Source organism: Stegastes partitus, unplaced genomic scaffold, assembly GCF_000690725.1.
Source record: "Stegastes partitus isolate 25-593 unplaced genomic scaffold, Stegastes_partitus-1.0.2 Scaffold25, whole genome shotgun sequence".
NCBI classification, from domain to species: Eukaryota; Metazoa; Chordata; class Actinopteri; family Pomacentridae; genus Stegastes; species Stegastes partitus.
In genome coordinates, this window is record NW_007577756.1 from 298,409 (window position 1) to 318,196 (window position 19,788).

At 41.2% G+C, this 19,788-nt stretch overlaps 2 protein-coding genes and 1 long non-coding RNA gene across 5 annotated transcripts in view; 2 read left to right on the forward strand and 1 right to left on the reverse strand.

Annotated features, from left to right (window-relative positions):
* slc1a7b (solute carrier family 1 member 7b) overlaps nucleotides 1-3,746 on the forward strand; it is a 52,243-nt gene extending 48,497 nt beyond the window's left edge. Inside the window, exons 9-11 of the mRNA XM_008296827.1 lie at nucleotides 2,874-3,008; nucleotides 3,104-3,203; nucleotides 3,486-3,746. Coding sequence (XP_008295049.1) covers nucleotides 2,874-3,008; nucleotides 3,104-3,203; nucleotides 3,486-3,746 — 496 coding nt within the window. The remainder of the gene's footprint in view (nucleotides 1-2,873; nucleotides 3,009-3,103; nucleotides 3,204-3,485) is intronic.
* Nucleotides 3,747-5,768: 2,022 nt separating this feature from the next.
* On the forward strand, nucleotides 5,769-8,569 carry LOC103368466 (uncharacterized). The gene is made up of 2 exons (XR_520776.1): nucleotides 5,769-8,147; nucleotides 8,193-8,569. It is a non-coding gene; the product is annotated as an uncharacterized LOC103368466 (long non-coding RNA).
* Nucleotides 7,488-19,788, reverse strand: part of podn (podocan) — a 19,285-nt gene continuing 6,984 nt past the window's right edge. For all 3 annotated transcript variants that reach the window (XM_008296839.1, XM_008296847.1, XM_008296855.1), the window contains 8 exons: nucleotides 18,415-18,479; nucleotides 15,441-15,550; nucleotides 15,188-15,344; nucleotides 14,901-15,016; nucleotides 13,390-13,603; nucleotides 12,771-13,214; nucleotides 12,295-12,443; nucleotides 7,488-8,935 (listed from right to left, as the gene is read on the reverse strand). In XM_008296839.1, coding sequence (XP_008295061.1) covers nucleotides 8,779-8,935; nucleotides 12,295-12,443; nucleotides 12,771-13,214; nucleotides 13,390-13,603; nucleotides 14,901-15,016; nucleotides 15,188-15,344; nucleotides 15,441-15,550; nucleotides 18,415-18,479 — 1,412 coding nt within the window. In that variant the 3' untranslated portion in view covers nucleotides 7,488-8,778. The remainder of the gene's footprint in view (nucleotides 8,936-12,294; nucleotides 12,444-12,770; nucleotides 13,215-13,389; nucleotides 13,604-14,900; nucleotides 15,017-15,187; nucleotides 15,345-15,440; nucleotides 15,551-18,414; nucleotides 18,480-19,788) is intronic.

Consider the following 19,788-nt stretch of genomic DNA (forward strand, 5'->3'; position numbering starts at 1 on the left):
AGGTTTGAGACTCATTAAGAAACCATCACACCTGATGTACTGCCAGAGACCAATATGTGGATCACTTCTAATTATTTCCCACTTACAGCCACTATGTGCAATAACATCTTTCATATTATTCTAATGGCATGAGAAGTTTCAGTGTGGAGGCAAATGAAACAGTCCTGATTAAAAGTGGTTGGTGCTTCTCATTTACAATGCCAATAAAAAACAATTCACACCCTCTGGAAGTTTTCCATTCAATCATGGTCATTTTAGTTTGGCTTTATTTCGCCAAGGATTTACAAAAACAACACTTTGATGTCAAAGTGAAAACAGATCTATACAAAGTAATGCAGCTGTGGCTCAGGTGGTAGAGCGGGTTGTCCTCCAATCGCAAGGTTGGCGGTACGATCCCCTGCCCCGCCAGTCGAACTGTCCTTGGGCAAGACACTGAATCTGAAGTTGCTCCCAATGGCAGGCAGCACCTTGCATGGCAGCTCTGCCACCATTGGGGTATGAATGTGTGTGTGAATGGGTGAATGAGAAACACATTGTAAAGCGCTTTGGGTAAAAGCGCTATATAAGTGCAGACCATTTACCATTTAATGCAAATTAATTAAAAAGTCCCTCCAAATTAGTATTTAGTGGATGTACCTTTGGGTATAATTTCAGCTTTGAGTCTGTGTGGAGAGGTCTCAATCAGCCTTCCACATCTGGACACTGCAATTTTATTCTATTCTTCTTTGTAAAACTGCTTAAGCTCTGTCAGGTTGGGCAGGGACCATGAGTAAATGGTTCTTTTTGAGTCCAACTACAAATTCTCACTTGGGATCAAGGTCAGGGCGCTGACTCAGCTACTCCAGAACATCCTCCTTGTTGCCTTTAAACAATTGTCTCACTGTCTTGCCAGAAAACAAATCTTCCTCTGAGTTACAGTTCTCTTGCAGACTGCATCAGGTTGTCGTCCAATATTTACAAGCTTTCCAAAGTCTGTTGCCAAGAAGCATCTCCACATCAGGATGCTGCCACCACCGTGCTTCACGTTGGGGATAGTGTGTTTCTTATGATGTGCAATGTTTACTGTCCGCCAAAGAAAGTGTCTAGTTTGATGGAACAAAAGCTCATTTTTGGTCTCATCAGAACAAAATAATTTTCTTCTAGTTGACTTCAGAGTCTTCCACATGTCTTCTGGTCAACACTCTGGAGACTTAAGAACAGTTTTTTTCTCTTTCTATTTGCCACTACCCTATAAAGTTCAACAACATTTCACTAAGAACAGACAAGGGAACAAATATTAATTCAGTGCTTATTATCATACCCTCGGTCCAGAATGGAATTATGACTATATCCGGGATATTCCAGTAAGCGGGCTTCAATCGTAACGTTAGAGCTCTGAGACAACTGTGTCTAGGTGATGAAAAATGGGGGTTTATACATAAAGCCAAAATGGGAATGTTTTCATGAGATCAAAGGGACAGTTTCTTTGAAGATCAAGAAATGTTTATTCACACAGAGCTTTATGGTTTTGCTTCAGTGAAATTTCACCTTTGTCGGTACAAAAAGCCGCATCACCAATAAAAGTTATTTCCTTCAATCAGAGGGTATACAGAGGATTAGCTTATCATGATTAACTGAGCAGTTTAGTCATGAGTGACAACATGCTCTGCAGCAGTGCAGATTTCTTTGATGTGCCCTAATTAACGTCAGACAATGTGTGAATAACTCAGTGATCAAATCTCAGGTGAGCGGGTAACTGACAAACAAACAAACACGTTGCCTTCCGTGGCTGACCGGGGTGTGATAATCTGCCACGCATGACCGACACTCGGCCCGTGAGCCGTAACGATCGGCCGACCATGACTTTAAACGAGCTAAGGTTATTCCAGGAATCAATTTCAGGGAACTTTGTTATGACAAAAAGCAGGATTATGACATTGTTCTATGACAATAAACGGACTGTTTTACTATAGGTTATAGGAAATGATTCAGTGTTTTATGATCATAAATGGAATATTCTATATAGCTGCATGACATTAGGCGGGCAGCACTGTCTAAGGCCCAGTTCATCTCCTTTGCAGATGCACATATCGACAACATCACCACAGTAGCACAATTGATGTTATTATGTTACTTTCTAGTCTGTTCCACCACACAAGCACACTATAAATCAAACCAAAATAGGCCAATCGGGTGCACTTATAGTGTAGTAGCTGAGCGGAAAGTGCGTACTGTCACAAAAACGTGAAGGGTACATGGATCTGCACAGCGTCGTGTACGCAATGTGATGATAGAATTTCCATCACCCAAACTGGGATAGGCTCCAGCCTCCACCCCCTCAACCCTACTGAGGATTAAGCGGTGGATAGATAATGGATGGATGGATGGATGGTTGGAAGTGTTATATTGCTCCTAATTTATAGATTCTTCTTTTCATCACTCCTTGGCACATATCAGGGAAAGTAGGAGACTCTTTCAAAGATGTTTTGACCACTGCTGGTTTTTATTCATCAGTTTTCTTTGTCTGTTAGTGTCCTCTTCCTTCGGTCACATGAGGTCATGTGAGGTGGTTTTTCTTGGGGTGACATGCTGTCTGCTAGAGATTTGTTTTTGACACTACCAAAGTCTGACATTTTGAGACATGTAGTGGCGTTGAATATTGGAAAGCATTGTCTGTAGCATTAAAACCGAAGCACAGAGCTGAAAAGAATATGAAAAGGCTAGAGTACAGTAAGAAAATAGGAGAGAATTGCAGAAGTGATAGCTTCTGTGAGACTGAAACTGGAATGTTCTCAGGACAAAAACCCATAGTGGGGCTTTAAGTGACACTTGGGGTCATTTTCTCTGCAGTTAATTAATTTAATTAATTTAATGATTTCTCAAATCTCCTCCAGCATCACAGCCACTGCAGCCAGCATCGGTGCAGCAGGGATTCCACAGGCCGGACTGGTCACCATGGTGATCGTGCTAACATCCGTAGGGTTGCCGACTGATGACATCACCCTCATCATTGCAGTGGACTGGGCTTTGTAAGTGTTCCCAAACATCCAAACTAATCACGGCAGAGCAAAAACTCAGCTTTCTTTACCTAAAATCCTCCCTAAAATGTCCTCCTCTGCTACAGAGACAGGTTCCGCACCATGGTGAATGTAATGGGGGATGCTTTGGCTACAGGCATCATGGCACACATCTGCAGGAAGGACTTCATGAAAGAGGGAGATGGGGTGAGTCACAACAAAACAAAGTGCAAAAACATAAGAGTGATCAAGGTGACCGATCAAAGGGTGGTCCCCCAGTGAGCTGTCAGTACTTCCTGAGGTACCACACGCTACTTGTTTCTTATAATGTCACAGCTTTTGCTAAACACAACATAAGAGTAGACCTTCAGTAAAAGTAGGATGTTTTGGTTTTTTTTACCAAACGATATCATGTAAGCATAAAGGAGCATTAAAAAACAAAGTATTGGCATCTTTTTTTAAATCTTTAAATATCTTGTCGGCCTCCAGGTACCTTTGATCTGCGAGACCAAAACGGCACTGAGCACCCCTCCCCTGATGAACTGCCACAACAAGAACGGCAACTACCGGCCCCCTTCCTCGGGGGTCAAACATGAGCTCGTCCCTCCCGACGTGGCCCGACTCATGCAGCTGGAGGAGGGCGTTCGGCCGCTTTCAGACAGGAAGAAGCCTCCGGTTCCTCCGAGGCACTTGAAGAAGAGCAAAGAACACTGCACCATTGACATGAATGGCCTTGAGACCAACGTATAGCCTCCTCGTGGAGTTTGGTGGGTCGTCCGTGTAGCTGTGTTGACGGGAACAAAGGACACCTGTGCAGTTTGGAGGAGCTCATCTTTGTCTCTCAGCTTATTGTAGTCAGAACGTTTCCGTGATGAAACTACGAGGACAGCGTCTGAGTGCAAAGCAGGTGATTAGTAGAAGTGAAATAAGACTGGACATTGACAGTGGCTCATGAGTTCCATCCTGAAACTGATCCTTGGTCTGGAGCTGCAGGGTGAGCTCGCACTGAAGACTGAATACAGGTGTGAGCACTAGTTATCAATTAACTGATTTTTATTTGATATCTACATTTTATATGATTTCTAATTTTTTTTGTCACTGTGCAACACGTTAATAAGACAAGTGTTTATTATATTTTATACTTCCGTACTGCAAGCAGCCACGTGTTTGCGTCACAAGGGACCGGACAGGATTGCAAGAGCTGAGTGATCAGGAGGCAAAGTGAAATGCCCTAACTGTTTAATTTTGCCTTAACAACGCTGGTGGTGCTGGGCTGACGGCAACGATGGGGAGAGGAGGCGGTGAAGCAGAAGATCAGGAACTTTGCTTATCCCTGTGGTCATGTTTGATACGTGGGCAAAATAGCAATTTGAATGGTTTTATGTATTTGAACAGCCGCAGGAGCACTTGATCTAATTAAGCTTCCTGGCACATGAGCAGCCTAAAAACAACCTCTGGCAGTTTAATTTAAGTGTTTGTTGGTTTGCTCCACATCAGACAGGAGATCTTAACATTTCCACATCCATAAAACATGAGGTTACTTTCCAGCTGTTGCATTTCTACTGTACAAGTTGATATAATCTTATTCCACTGATGTACTGAAGACATTTCTTCAAAGCATAGGTTCAGTATTCCTGCTGTTCATAATGGACCTAAATGGCTATGGTCAGCTGCAACTCCAGTGCAACCAGTGAAGGATGAAAACCAAACCCCTTCTTCCAAATGGATCCCCAAGTCTAGTCAAACACTAACTTGATTTGGCTGGTTGTGTTCTATTATTACCAACTGGTCAATGGTCATGTTTCCATTTCCATCCATTCCAGTTTAAGTATTAAATTAGAAAAAGTTAATGGAAACGGCAAAATTTGAAAAGCTTTCTACATTTTACAGCCACATGAGGCAGTTGTTGCCTTTCTTGGAAAACAGTTAACACTTACAGAAGATGAAAAAGACCTTTCAGAAGATGTTTTGACAAAGCAAACATTTAACTCACATGGCTGGTCTTCTGTTTCTGTGTCTCATATTGCTTCGTCTCCAAAGAGCATGACACATGTTGGATACTAGCTGCATGAAAGAATGATTAAAACTTGCCTAATTGAATACCTCTGTAGACCTCTCTACATTTTTATGTCATAGATGGACAAGGCAACTGGTATTATTAATGTATTTCTTTTTTAACAGCTGCAGTCATGTGAAATGTGGCCTACGACACCACCTTCCAATGACACCACCCAACCCAAGGCACACTTAACATTTGACTTGTGGCATTTTCTTCAAACTATGAGTTCAGGGATGAATGCAGATTGTTTGCTGAACATTAAATTGACATATTACCCCAGGATGAAATGTTGTCAGATACCAACTTGCATCTTTCCATTGACCCAATAAATGCTATCACCAGTATTTGTTCCACCTGATCACACCTATAAAGTTCTACCACAGTAGAAAGACCGTTCTTATGGCCAGCGTGATCAAATCAGGAGGTATTACAACATTGAAGTTTTGTAATAAGACAGACTTGAACAAAAATCTGAACCTGTTCTTTCAACAGTACATGAAGGTGCATTTAACTCAATACTAACCCAAAATAACAGGTTTTGTATTTTGCCATTTCACCAACCATGTTGTCAACCCTTTGCACAGCGACTGCCAGAGATTTCAGTGCACTTCTCAACACGTAGTATTTGTCTCATGGGAAGAAATCAGACTTTGAGATGTGTTTTGTTTTTCATTCAACCGTATCTGGCGGTTTTTTAAGGTGTTGGGTGTGATATGTGCAGAAGCTGCATACAGGAGGCAAATGATCAGCGACACTGTCCTGTTTACGTAAACCTCCAGATATACTGCTCAATTAGGAAACGCACAGTCTTCTTAAGCCTTTTCAAATAATTTACTGCTGTGTTCGATGGCTGTATACTGTATGTGACAATACAATACTGATGTGTGTAAAACTGGCACTGTATTCATAGCAACATAGTGAGTGTAATAGGAGTACTTTCAATGTCAGTATAAAAATATCGGCTCTCTGTTTAGAAGACATGAGTAGACTGAAGGAGCAGCTTGGATTGAAGCTTTAAATATGTGAATGTTGCTTTTGTGTTTGGAATATTAAGTACACAAGCACAAATAATTACAGGAAAGTACAGACGTGCACATTTATCCACACTGTCGGTAAATCACTGCTTTCAAGGAGCGCTGCTGTCATTAAAACAACTCACTGGCTGCATTCTGATGTCACTTTTCTACGTCTTTAGAGGTTCAATTCAACAAGTCAAATTTCAGGCAAATGACTGAAACAACAAAGATCATTTTGAATAATAATTTAAATAGTTCATCAATAAAACTACTGAGCATTTAAGGGTTAAGGCTGGATGTCTTATGATTTCAGTTTTGGCCACAGACTGTGTATAAAGACGGATGTAGCCACAGTAACGTCACACATGGGTTTGAGAACTACTGTTTTTGGCATTTGGCTGTTGTCCTGTTGTGTTTTTGAAATACAGTGCAGCAGCAACTTTACAGTCACACTCTGAAGCACATCCTGCTTTATCATCATTTTACTCAAAATGGGACCATAAAAAATATTGTGCTGAAGGTGACTTGAGCTAGCAATTGAGAGAATAAATCACTACTTAACTGAGACGATAAATGAAATGAGAAGTAATAGCTGCATGTCATATATTTGTCAAGCGAATTTACGGTAAACTATGCCTGTTTGCTTTATTGGCTTTGAAGCAAATAAACTAGACTGCATACAGTCGTCAGAAGGTGGCGCTATAGTCTATGTTGCGCAGGCTGTAATGAACAGAACAGAGAAAGCTGCCAAACTTAGTTGTTTACCAACCACCTAAAAACCTTAAAGAACACAAACAAACAAACAAATGTTGAGTCATCTATCAGAGCGAAATGGAGAGAAGTCTTTAGGAATTGTTTTAAATCAAGCAAAGTTGTAGATATTTTTTCGTGTTAGCTGATATCGGCCACGTTTCATGCTATCCAAAGATGAACAACGAATGAACAGATGGGCAACAAAAGAAGAAGATAAATGTTTGCTATATCACAAATATTTCCTAAATGCGTTCAAATCTCCAATGAAGCGCATTAAAGACCAAAAAACACTTTAAGTGAGCGCGCAAACATTTTGTAAAGTTAGTGACGTTTTAAATTTTGTTATCTCCAATAACTTTTTGTAATGTATCAAGAATATGTAATGCAAACACGGTTATTTTCTTCTTCACTTCTGCACAATCTGGTGTCTTTTTACAACCAGAGGAGTCGCCCCCTGCTGGCCACCAGGCAGAACGCAGGTTTAAGGCACTTCTGCATTGGCTTTACTTTTCAGACTCAGAGGCCACATCCATCTATTACATACAATCTGTGGTTTCAGCTGATTTTTTTCTGGTGTAGCAGCAAGTCTAAGATATCAAAATGTATTAGTCGCTGGGGGGCAACAAACATGCTCTGAGTGGATAATAGAGGAAGAAAAACTACTTTGTCAATTTTGGAGTGTTTAATGGAATTCAAATTAACTCAATATCAATTTTTAATTAAGTTAACTAATTGTATCACGTCCAACATGTTTATGCATAACTTCCTATGAATCCGTTGTGCGTTGATATTCAAAGGCTCCCTGTGGGGGTTTTGACCTTTGAAAAGCAGGAAAAAAATAAGACCGGTAGTGAATAAACGTGGAACGATGCTGAATTTAAAATGCCTGAGAATGCTGGCTTGGCAAATGTGTTATGAGAAAGGAAGTAAATGCATTCAACACATTATTTAGGCTTTGAGGATGTGCTTAGGTTACTGAAATGGGATGTAAACACAATGCATGACTGTTTGAAAACTCCACAGGACACCTTCAATCTGTATTCTATGTGGGAAAGGCAGAACCTGCCAGGAACAATCAAAACGCATTTCCAGAATACAAATTCAGTGATTTTTCGAAAAGACCTGAATTGTGCTTGATATAATGAGGCCTTTAGGGATTGAAGCTTTCAGAAGGTGTCCAGCTTTTTGTTATTCTTTCTTTTCTATATCACCAATTGTTGATTTTTTCTGTCTCTCAGAAGGACTAGGCAAAAAACTACTGAGCTGATTTTCATGATACTTGGGGAAGACATGGAGCATGAGCCAAGGAAGGACCCATTTAATGTTTTTTGAATCCAGATCATGAGGTTTATCCAAAATTTTTTAGAGTGTCCTCTCCACTGTTGCCAAGTCCTTGCTCAAACAGAACCTTTGGATGAGTTTTTTGGATGCTTCTAGATCGAATCTGTGGCTTTGCTCGTTTCAGTGGGACTCAGGCTGCTCATTTTTCCACCCTTGCGACAAACTGTTTCACAGTATCACCAGTAAAATCCCCTTTAAATGTCAAGGCAGCCATTTAGAAAAGAAAGCAGGTAACAGTGGGAGCACAATCTGCACTTTTTTCCGCTCTGCTCGCATGTTTGATATCGATTCAGGAACATTTACATGGGAAGTTTCACATTGACTTTTCTGAATGATTTTTTAGAATAAACATACACAATTAAGTGATCGATGTGTCACGTCAATCGTCAAAAACAAACAATAAAGCTCAGATATATATGCATTTCTAACCAGCCCAACAAATGGAAACTAAAGCAACTTCATCCGGTATCCTGCACCAGAAATACGTGACTCTGCACACTCAGCACAACACAAAAATGGACCTGGGAAACGACATTCACAGGTTCATTCCCATTTAAAAGTCCTCTCTGTCATCAACACGACGCAGTCCAATGTCAGTTGAATTGAGCGTATCTTATGTTTCCTCCTCCTCCTCCATCATCTCATCGCCCTCCGTCTCGTCTTTTTTAAAAGGGAGGTCGGCGTTTCCTGTGCCGATGTCCAGCACTTGTAAGTTGGACAGGTGTGCGAAAGAGCTCTCGTCCACGGAGTCCACAGACAGGCGGTTAAACCTTCAAAGGAGAAAAAAAACAAAGGCACATTTGGAGGTGTATGTTTCTCAGTTGAACTCTGCTGACAAGGCTTTCAGAGGGAAAAAATCCTTCACGCAAAGGAGGCGGTTAACAGTTACAAATCTGAGCATCAGGCAGCTTCTGTACGCTCAGCAATCAGCATAGTGGGACCCATCTGCGGAGCACATACGAATCAACCGCACCACTCCTCCAAAACAAACTTGGAATCAATGGCATCTACTCGCATCTATCAGAGAAAATGTTTGCATATGTTGTCCATGAACTTCAACAACAAGCCAACATGCAATTCACATGCAATTAGTAACGAGTACACACACACGCACACACATGCATAAATCCTCCTTCCACTTCCCCCACTGCAGCGGCTCTAAATTGGCTCAGGCCAAAGGCTCCCAGCTGTAGGGGGATTTTGGTGGGGAAAAAAAAAACTGAAAAAGAAATGTGGCAGCAGCTGATATGAAAAAAAAAAAAAAAAAACGACGAGAACAACAGCCTGGAAGGGGTCAAGGCCCGTAAACGCGAGCCACAGAGCAGCAGGGTTGGGGTCAGCCTGAAAACCAAACAGAACAAAAGGCTTGAAAGCGCATGTCCGAAACCCTTTTACTCTTGTCTGAGCGCTGCTTTCAGCTGCAGGGCTTGTGAGTATAAGCCGGCACTATGTGGAATAAACCAAAGAGGAAATTTTGCTGAATGCACACAAGATAAAGGAGATGGAGAGATTAGATAGCAGGCTGCAGTACTCTGCAAAATGAAGCTCAGTCAGAATGTCCGACACATAGTAAATGCTGCTGATTAGTAATCGACCAGAGCACCAAGGACGTTTGTGTAAAAGGTTTACTGAACGCTGAAACCTGAATCTCTTGAATGAAGAAATGTGAAGAATTAGAAGATAGCTATAAAGTTGAATTCAAAATGGGCTGATTGGGGAAGTACCTGCACCTGTCAAAGAAATAATCTGATGGATATCAATTATAAAACCATTGAGTGTCATTTTTACACTTCAGTTTTTAAAATAAGATGAACAGTGCTACTTAGGGGCTCGACAACAGGTGCTCTGTAGCCTTTTATACAGAGCTCTTGCTATGCTTGAGTTAAAAATACCCCTCAGAAATATAAATCCTTTATCATTCTTGTTAGACGATGGCTGATATGGACCTTCCAGATCCCCCAAAGTGCAGACATTTCAGACAGCAGTCTACTAGTTCCTGTACGTTAGCTGCAAACTTGTTTTTCAGAGACTTTTTAACCTGACGTGTCATCAGAAAGTCACACCGCTGTCCTGCTGCTATGGCTCTTCTTATTACACAGATGTAGCTCTGGGACTGACTGCTGCTGGATGAAAGCTAAACACAATGTCCCCCCAATTCAGTGTTCATACATTTTATACAGAATAATGAGGTCAAATTAAAGTACAACATACTTAAACAGGCTGATTAAAAAAAGGGGAGGGGCAGGTGTCTTTATCTCTTTATGGACCCAGAAAGAGGGAAGACAGGTGATGTGAGACTGCAGGAAAGCTCGATCACCAAGGATAAAAAAATCTCTCTTATCTCCCAAGAGCAGGATAAACCTAATAAGCTGCAAGCTTGCAGTGGCCTACAATGAAACAGACTCTTAGATGAGTTCCTCGCTGAATGTAGTTTTTCTAGTCTATTTGTACTATGACCCCAGGGTAACTTATCAGCACACTGCATGTCCCACCTACCGCAGCAGGACTCTGGACTTGTTCTATGGCTCCAATAAAGGGTCAACAGATCGAAGAGAAAGTCCAGAAACGTCAGATCCACATGTGGAGTGAGGACAGCGCCCTTGTCTAGTGGAGGTGCTTTGATTGCACAGACTGGCCAGCGTTCTGGATTCTCCGAGCAACAATGATGAACTGACTGGGATGGGTTGTCGGCATATGACGATTTCTCTTTACTCAAAGAACCCATTCAACCCAGTCACGGGCAAAAAGACTTGTCAGGACAGCTTCAAAAGATGGAAAGTTTTCATATTTAGACTATTTATCTTTAAGACTTGCAATATTAAAAAGATGTTATAGCAATTAACTATTTTATTTATATATTTATATATATTTTATACTGCATAAACTGCTCCTATTATAACATTCTGGAAGCTTTCTGTTGGCAAAACACAGCCTACATATTCCCTTATCTATAAAACATTATTAGAAATGTGTTGATATTTTCATGTAAGCCATATTTCGCATACCAGTACAATAAGACTTTGGAGAAATTCCTTCTATCTTGCTTGTCTTTGAACCTACAACATACACAAATGATCCAGATACGGATTTGAATGTGATGTGTTGATGTTGTAGCCACATTTTATCTGCTTTGGAACACTGGTTGGTGCTCACCTGGCAAAATGGGTCTCAAAGGAATTTAAACATTTTTGCTCTGAGAGAAAATGTCTGCAATAAAGAGGAGAGACGAAGGCGGCTCTGCAGTAATTAAGAAAGACGCTGAAGCTGAGAGGGAATGAATAACTTGAAGTCAGACACAGATCTCTAATGAACAACTGGCAGCTGACTTTAACTGCTTTTGTCTGAGATTTTTCTCTTCTTTTTAATCAGCCTCTTAAAGAACAAAGAGTTCCTAAATTTTGAAAACACCCTTGACGATGAAAAGTTTTGAGAAACTAGTTCATCAAGATGCAAGGTAAGCAGAGGGCTGTTTTAGTTTACTTTGCTCCCTAAACAGCCTCAGGTCTTAACGTCTCTGACATACTGCAGAGGATCTGCTCCGGGCAGATGTGTAGATTTTGCAGATTTGTCGGCTGCACATTTAGGCTGCTTATCTCCCGTTCAGCCACATCCCAAAGGTGTTCAACTGAATTCAAAATTAGTAGCTAAGAAGGACACTAAACTCTCGGTCACGCTCCGAAGCTCTGGTGTGTTATCCTGCATTTTTCTCTCTTCCGATGTTCAATGTGAACATTATCTGAAGCTCCTGAACACTGATTTTATGCTGCATTGCTGCCACATGATTGGCTTTGGATTATGTCATGAGTAATCTACATGCTTCCTATGAAAACATATTTTTCGGATGTCAAACTGTTCCTTGACATTTTGCACAAATTCCATCTGAGCTGACTTCCTGATTGACGATCAGTAAACCTGGAAAGGAACCATTTGTAGCTTTTGTAGCCTCACAACAGATCCCCTATCATATCCCTCCATGTGTCCATCTGACAAAGTAAAACAGCTTGTGTGAATTGCGAAGGGTGAACCAATGGTCGACGAGAGTGTTAACGACGTGACATCTACTAGTCAAAGACTGAATTGAACGACGACGTTCTCCTGGTTGATAGCAGGTGGTTTGTGCGTGTCTTACCGGAGGAAGATGCCTTTGATGTTCGGAGTGCCTTCAAAAGCTGAAGCGGGAACGCTGGAGATGCGGTTACTTTGCAGGTAAAGGTACTCCAGGGACTCAGGCAGGTCAGAGGGGATGTGGGATAGCTGGTTGCCGGACAGGTCTAGCGTCTAAAGTTGCAAGATACAGAATGAATAATGAACATGTTGGAACAATTTCCCACCACAGTAGCCTTTTAAGAAGAAATGCTTTGAAATTCAAGATTTTACAGTCTCACTTGCTAATTTCGGGACTTTTTGAGTACAGCATGGTGTTTATTTTCTAGAAGCAGGATATGTTTTATACCAGGGCCACCTTGTGATTGACAGGTCGCTACTGTATTATCATGTCCTCAGCTTCTCCAGTCAGAGTCTACAACTAAACACTAAACTTAAGGTTGTTAATGCAGCGAACAAGGGATGCAAAACATCTGATCTGTGTCTCTGCCAGCCACTTACTGATAGCGCCCCGAGCTCCATCCAGGCTCCCTGGTAGACCGAGTTCAGTTTCAGCTGGTTATCACTCAGGACCAGCTTCCGTAGCTTCTCCATGCCGGTCAGCGCACCGTCCGGTATGGAGTTGAGCTGGTTGTTCTTGATTTCAAGCACTTGCAGACTGCGAGGAAGACCCATGGGCATCGAGTAAAGGCTGTTCCCCGACAGGTCCAGGGTTTCCAGCACACGCAGCTTCCTGAAAGCCTCGCGGTGCATCTTGGGGCTGGACAGCTTGTTGTAGCTGAGGTTGAGCTCTGTCAGGGTGTACAGCAGGGACAAGTCATTGCGTCCAATTTCGTTAATGGAGTTGTGGAGCAGCATTAGGGTCTTGGCTCGCCGTGGCAAACCCCTGGGAACACGCTCCAGCAAGTTGTTGTACATGTGCAGCGTGTGGAGCTTCTTCAGGCCCTGGAGAAAACACAAACTTAAGATTTAAGACGTGATCCACTGTTGTGCACTGAATTTGATAAACTGACTGAACATTTGATTTCTTCCAGTCTCTAAAATAAAGCATCCATGTTTTTACTCAAGAATGTTTTTTTTCTGCAAAACAAATGTGAAGTGGAAAAGAAATATATTGCACCTGGAATGCAGCCGGATGGATAGAACGGGAGCGGAGCTTGTTATTGTGGAGGAGCAGGTACTCCAGGTTTCTGACAGAAGTCAGAGCATCTCCTGGGATGCTTCGGATGGAGTTTTTCTCCAGGTGTAGCAGCACTAGATTGCGAGGCAGACCCTTGGGAACGACGCTCAGGTTGTTATTTGACAAGTCCAGACACTCAAGGCTGCTCAGCTGACTGCAGGGAGAGAAGGGGAGGAATTCATCAAGCCAGTTGATTCCTGTGCTTTCACATAGTCTTCGCAGCTTTTGGCTTGCGTGCACTTGGAAAACATATAGATGCGTGTACAATCATTGCTTTTCTGTTTTTAAGCTGCAAAAAACTCAGGTCTTAAAAGGAAGGGAACAAGAAAATTTCACACGGCAAGAATATATACACACTGGAATAGTGTTCTGTGGATCACTCCAAGCTACTTTTTTGTTTCCCATTTACAGAGCCAGGACTGTGTTCAGACAGCGAGCTGGTTTCTCTCACATAATGTACATTTCTGGTATAAATCTACTGCCTCCCCGACACTGTATCCTTCTCCCCTTCCCCAACCACTTTCAAAATCCCCTTAGCTACGGGAGTCGACAACAACAACCTCAGAACAGCAACCTACATCCTAAAAATGGATGGTTTTGGATCTGGCAATAAGTCAGGTCTGCTTGTTTTTTTCAGTGAATTGTCTATTTTAGTAACAGTGCTCACCCCTCCCTGCATCCAGATGTTCCACCAAAACAACTCCCCTGTCACTATTTTGCAGTGCATGTTGGGCTTGGCACTGCCCAAGAACATTCTTATTGCTTTAAAGAAGTACAAACAAGCCTTAAAGGGAGAGATAAATCTCAATGTTCTCAATTCCTATTCTCCGCTCTTTACTTTGCAGGACAAACAAAGCATCATTCTGAACATCAGTGTGAACATGGATTGTCATCAACCCTGCAATTCACTGCACTCATGGTGTCACAGCTTTACTACTCTAACATGAAGGTGAATAAAATACAACCCAAGTATAGCTGAACAGTAAACACAAGGAGACAGACATACAACAACTAAATGAATGTCCACAGTTAATACTCCAAACCTGGAACTCCTCTGACACATCTGCTCAGGACACTACAATACATTTCTGTGCTTTTCAAAAGCTACATCTGCATATTATACTGAGGACAAAGGATGCAGAAATAATATAAAAGTCATTGGAAAATGAAAGTGTCAGATGTATGGAAGGTAACAAACTTAACAGTCCTGTTCTTATAATAAATAACAAAAGCCCTTCCTATTTATTAAAGATCCCATTGGGTAAAAATCCATTTTTTAATTCTAGTTTTAAGCATTAGTTTATTTAGTAATCTCAGAAATAAGTTAAAATATCTTATTAGGATCATTTTAACAAAAAACAAACAAGGGAAACAATAAAACTCCCAGGTAATTAGAAATATATTGTCTTGATTTATGATTGTACAGTGCAGTTTGGGAGGTTTCTGTCTACCTGAAAGTCTCGTTGTCCATGCCCTCGTTGCTGAGGAGGTTGTTCTGGAGATACAGCTCTCTGAGGTTGGACAAGTTGTCAAACGCCCCTGCTGGGATTTTCTCCAGCTTATTGTTCTGCAACAACAGGAACAGTCTTATGTTGTCGCCACATTTACAGATAAAATAAATAAACAAATGACATCTAGCAAATATCTATATGCAAACTTAAGCAGAAAGGTGTTCCAGTGATTTTTTTTTTTAGCTCGCCTACTCTCCAAATATAAAGTGGTGCTGCAGGTACGACACCTTCAGGTGAAGGCGGTAAAGACTGGAGGGCAGGTTCTTGGGGACGACCCGCAGGAAGTTGCTGGACATGGTGAGGATCTCCAGGTTGTCTGAAGCATTGAGCATGTGATCAGGAAGCCCCGCATCAGTCAGCTTGTTGTTGTGGAGATACACAGACCTGAGAGCCACGAGCACAGGACACGTGTTCAAAGATATGACTCCGGGAGGCAGGGCTACATTTACAACAATTCAACAACCACGAATACACTTGTACCTCAGCTTTGGTTTTTGTCCAAATGTGTATGGATAGATCCTTGTGAGCTGATTAGCAGCAAAATCAGCACTAACCAAAGAGGGCGGGAGGACCTTTGGTGCATATTGGAGCTGCAAGCACAAGAAAAAAAAGTATGACAGAATATGATTACAACAATCTGAAGCAGTGAATGAGGTTATTTTAAAGACCAACATCGAACCAAATATTTGTTTGAAAGACAATGACAAAAACTGTTAAGTGCTTTAGTTATGAGGAGTTTTTCTTCTGGTTTTGCTTTGACATACTTCATTTCCAAAGAAGTGTTCACTGCCCAGTGGTGAGAATGATATTCACATCCTTTACTTAAGTAAAAGCACCAATACAGCCATGTAAACATTCAATTACAAGTAAAAGTCCTGCGTCAAAAATCCTACTTAAGTTAAAGTGCAGAATTATTAGCAGCAAAATATATCTGAAGCATCAAAGTAAAAGCACAGGTTTGGTCTGGTTTGTACCTCGACTGATTGATTCACTGGCTAATTGATATCTGCTATTTAACTAAGAACACTAAAAAACTAATTAGAGCACGGCGCTCACTCACAAAGACCTGAAAAACACGATAAAAATAATTAGTGTAATTAGTATAAAAGCGTAAAAACAAAACATTCAACGCGTACATTACAGAAGGACAAAGCAGACACGCTAAGAAAAACAGAAACATTGTTAACATTAATTATATGAAACATAATTGAACAGAACAGCTTTATGTTAAAAGCAGCTCCTACCAGTTCTGTACTCGTAAATGGAATATCAAAGGTAATCTGACAAGGTAACTTAACTCATGTTTTAAAGTTTTAAAATAATTTATTTAGGATAATTTTGTAAATAAAAAAGACAGTGTTGGTCCCTTTGAATTGTAAGTGATGGCCACTCTACCTTCCCATATAGTATACAAGGATGAGTTCTGAAACTGTCACCTGTTGTAATAAAAACCTGACACACAGCATCAAGAGGTTCTGAGAGTGTGGGTGGTAGCACATTACATCTGCACCGTCAAACACTGGCACTACTTGTTTCTTCATTAGTTATTAGTTTCAACCTTCTGAACCCCAACGCATACAGGCAGGTTTGAAAAGCATGTTGTCATTCCTTTAAGTAAATATATCACAGACCTGTCACCATTTATCAGCCAGAAACTGCAATAAACAAGAATTTTTGCAGGATCTTTCCAGTGGTCCTTAATCTAATCATTTGTGACCTCTGTGGGGAAAATTAACAAAATTTAATGTTAAAATTGTGAGATTTCATAACTTAAATAAATGTATCACTTCAAAATTGCAGCACTGTTGCCTCGCAGCAAGAAGGTTGCCGGTTTGCGTCCCGGTGGAGGCACCGGAATCTTTCTGCGTGGAGTTTGCATGTTCTCCCCGTGCAGTGTGGGTTCTCTCCGGGTTCTCCGGCTTCCTCCCACACAGTCAAGAAACATGTTGAGGTTAATTAGTGATTCTAAATTGTCCGTAGATGTGAATGTGAGTGTGCTTGGTTGTCTGTCTCTAAGTGTGGCCCTGTGATAGACTGGTGACCTGTCCAGGGTGTCCCCTGCCTTCACCCTAAGTCGGCTGGGATAGACTCCAGCCCCCCATGACCCTTGTGAGGATTAAGCGGCGTATAGATGATGGATGGATGGACTTCAAAATTGCCAAAAAATAAATAATTTCTATTTACCACATTCTGTAAATAATCATTAAAAAAAAAGCACACTAATGCAAGCCATCCCATTCCCAGGTACTTACAACATTTTTACATTTGAGCTCAGTTGTTGCACTGATTGTAAAACGTAGAGGATTCATGATATCATTGGATTATCATTAGATGAGTAAAAGTGAGGTGTTGATGTTGTTGCTGCAGCAGGAGGTCTGAACTACTTGATGAACATTTTTATCTCCACACATGATAAATAGGAACAGGAGAGAAGAAAAAAAAAAACAAGTTCTGATCCACAAATCTGTTTTTAGTTTTTCCCTTTTTTGCTGAGGTATCATTGGAACATTTATCGAAATGAAACCATGTGAGATGTTTAGATGGAAAAAATCACTGTTTAGTTAACAGCTTTCAGAGAGTTGAAATGTGAGCGCGGCCACACACTGCTTTTTGTAAGGAGCCAAAAAGGCTGGAACCCACTGGTTTAATCTTTAACAACGTGATGCGGTTTAAAAGCCGGTTATATAATCTATTGTGTCAAGTCTTCATTTTTAAAGTAACTAAAGCTGTCAGACAAATGTGTTGCAGCAGAGAGTACACTTTCGTCTGGAGCGGAGTGGAAGGATGGAGTTGTGTAAAATGTGAATATCCATGTAAAGATCTCACATTTGTACTTTAGTGCAGCATTTAGTAAATCTATTACCTTCCACCACTGCCAGAGCAGAGGTGCTGGATGTTAAGCTGTGCACCCCCTTCATGAAAGCAAGGTTTTTCTAACTTCAGCCACCCCTGCTAAAAATCCCACAGCGCTACGTTGTACAAAAACAGCAGAGAACACAGCAACAAGAGAAGCATCGCTGAGATTAGATGTTCATTTAGAGCTCTCTCCTTTATAACATGGTTTATGGATTAAAGCAGCATGGGTGTCTTTGAGGCTTAGCGAGCACTTAAAAATCCTCTATTCTTTCTGTATCCTGTTTGCCTATTCATCCCTGTGAAGGCACAAACAAATCTGTCCATCCTTTCTCTCTCTCGCTCTCTGTGTCCAAAAGGGTCAGTAACATTTTAGCTCGGACCAGCTGGCACAGCCATACTGGAAGTGATTACAAGCATAAGCTCACACAGACTGTATGAGAGGAGGCTGCCACCTCTCTCTGCCAGCTGATGTCAGTCAGTCGGGATGGAATGCAGAGAAACAGTTTAGAGAGAGAAAGAAGAAACATGCCGTTGCATCGGGTAAGCGCTGAGATAAAAAAAAAAAAAAAGAAAAAGAAAAGTCAGGTGTATCACTCACCTTGTTATTTGCCAGGTATAAATAAGCCAGCTGTTCCAGCCTTTCAAACCCTTCGTCTTCAAGGCCTGAAAAAAACAACATACTGATACGTGAGTCATCGACACAAGAGATGCCACAAACACTGTCCCGTCAACACAAAGCATCACAATCTGTTTGACTGCTGTGGGACTCAAAACGGATATAGATGCAGTTGTGCGTTGCTTTGCTAAATCACATCACCGTCTGAAACACTGGGACGTGAGTGGATCGCTTCTGGGGATGTCACAAGAACATCGACTAGTTCTTTTATTAAAAAGGCTACACTGAGCAATCAAAACAGGCTATAAAACCCAAAAGAGCTGAAAGTGGTTAAGATGCTGTATTCACAGATGGATTTGTCACTACAAGTGTAGGTTAGACATGGTGTCATTTGAGATAATGTAAAAAAAATATATTATTCACTGAACAATATAAGCGCTTCATGAAGCAGTTTAGCCAGGAGCCAATGATATGATCTTGTCCCCTAAAATATCTACCAACTCCTCCAACCCATTCAGGAAGAGAAAACGTTCCTGGAGCCAACACTGACAACCTCATTAACTCGATGTGTTGCAAATGCATGAGTCATTACTGACATTGTGATTTCTCTATGACCCCACTTTTGATCTGCTCATTATCATTTCCAATCTGTTGTACCGATGTGCTGGAACAACACATAGTTATTGGCCAATGATAAAAGGGATGCCAATAGTAAGAACGCTCACGGTATTGTGTTTGAATAGCACGTTTCTCTTCGGTTAGAAAAGTAAATGCAATAGCACATCCTCAGTAATGATCTGGACATGGAGATTTGTCTCTAAGCGCAAAAACTGGCTGTCGATTTCAGTGGAGGGGAAAAGCCTGACCAGCGTTCAAAGCTGAGCAGAGCCATCCCCGTGTAAGACCCCAGTTCTGAGCAGCACTGTGGGCCTTGCTGAAAGTTTTGTTTGGGAGGGAGCCCCACAGACCCCGCTGTCATATGTATTAAATGGTTGTAATTGGGAAATACATTTTTGTTACTGGGAATATACTGACAGCCCTACTTGCACATAGTGTTGTTGTTAGTCATTCTGTTGATGGTTATGGAAGAAAAAATAAAACCTCCTACAGATACTACAGCGGTCTCAAATCACTGGTGTCACACACTTCAGAGGAAGAAAAAAAAAATCCTCTCCTTTGATTTTATGCTAATCAGTTATTAACCACATCTTCTCCTTCCAACTCTCTAAGCCAGACTATACAAAGTATTTCAACCCCCTTGGAAGTTTTTCCCCTTTTGATGCTTTTCAGTCTTGGATCATGGTCAATTTAACTTGGCTTTTTTTTTTACAAAAATTTGCAAAAAAAGATTCTTTC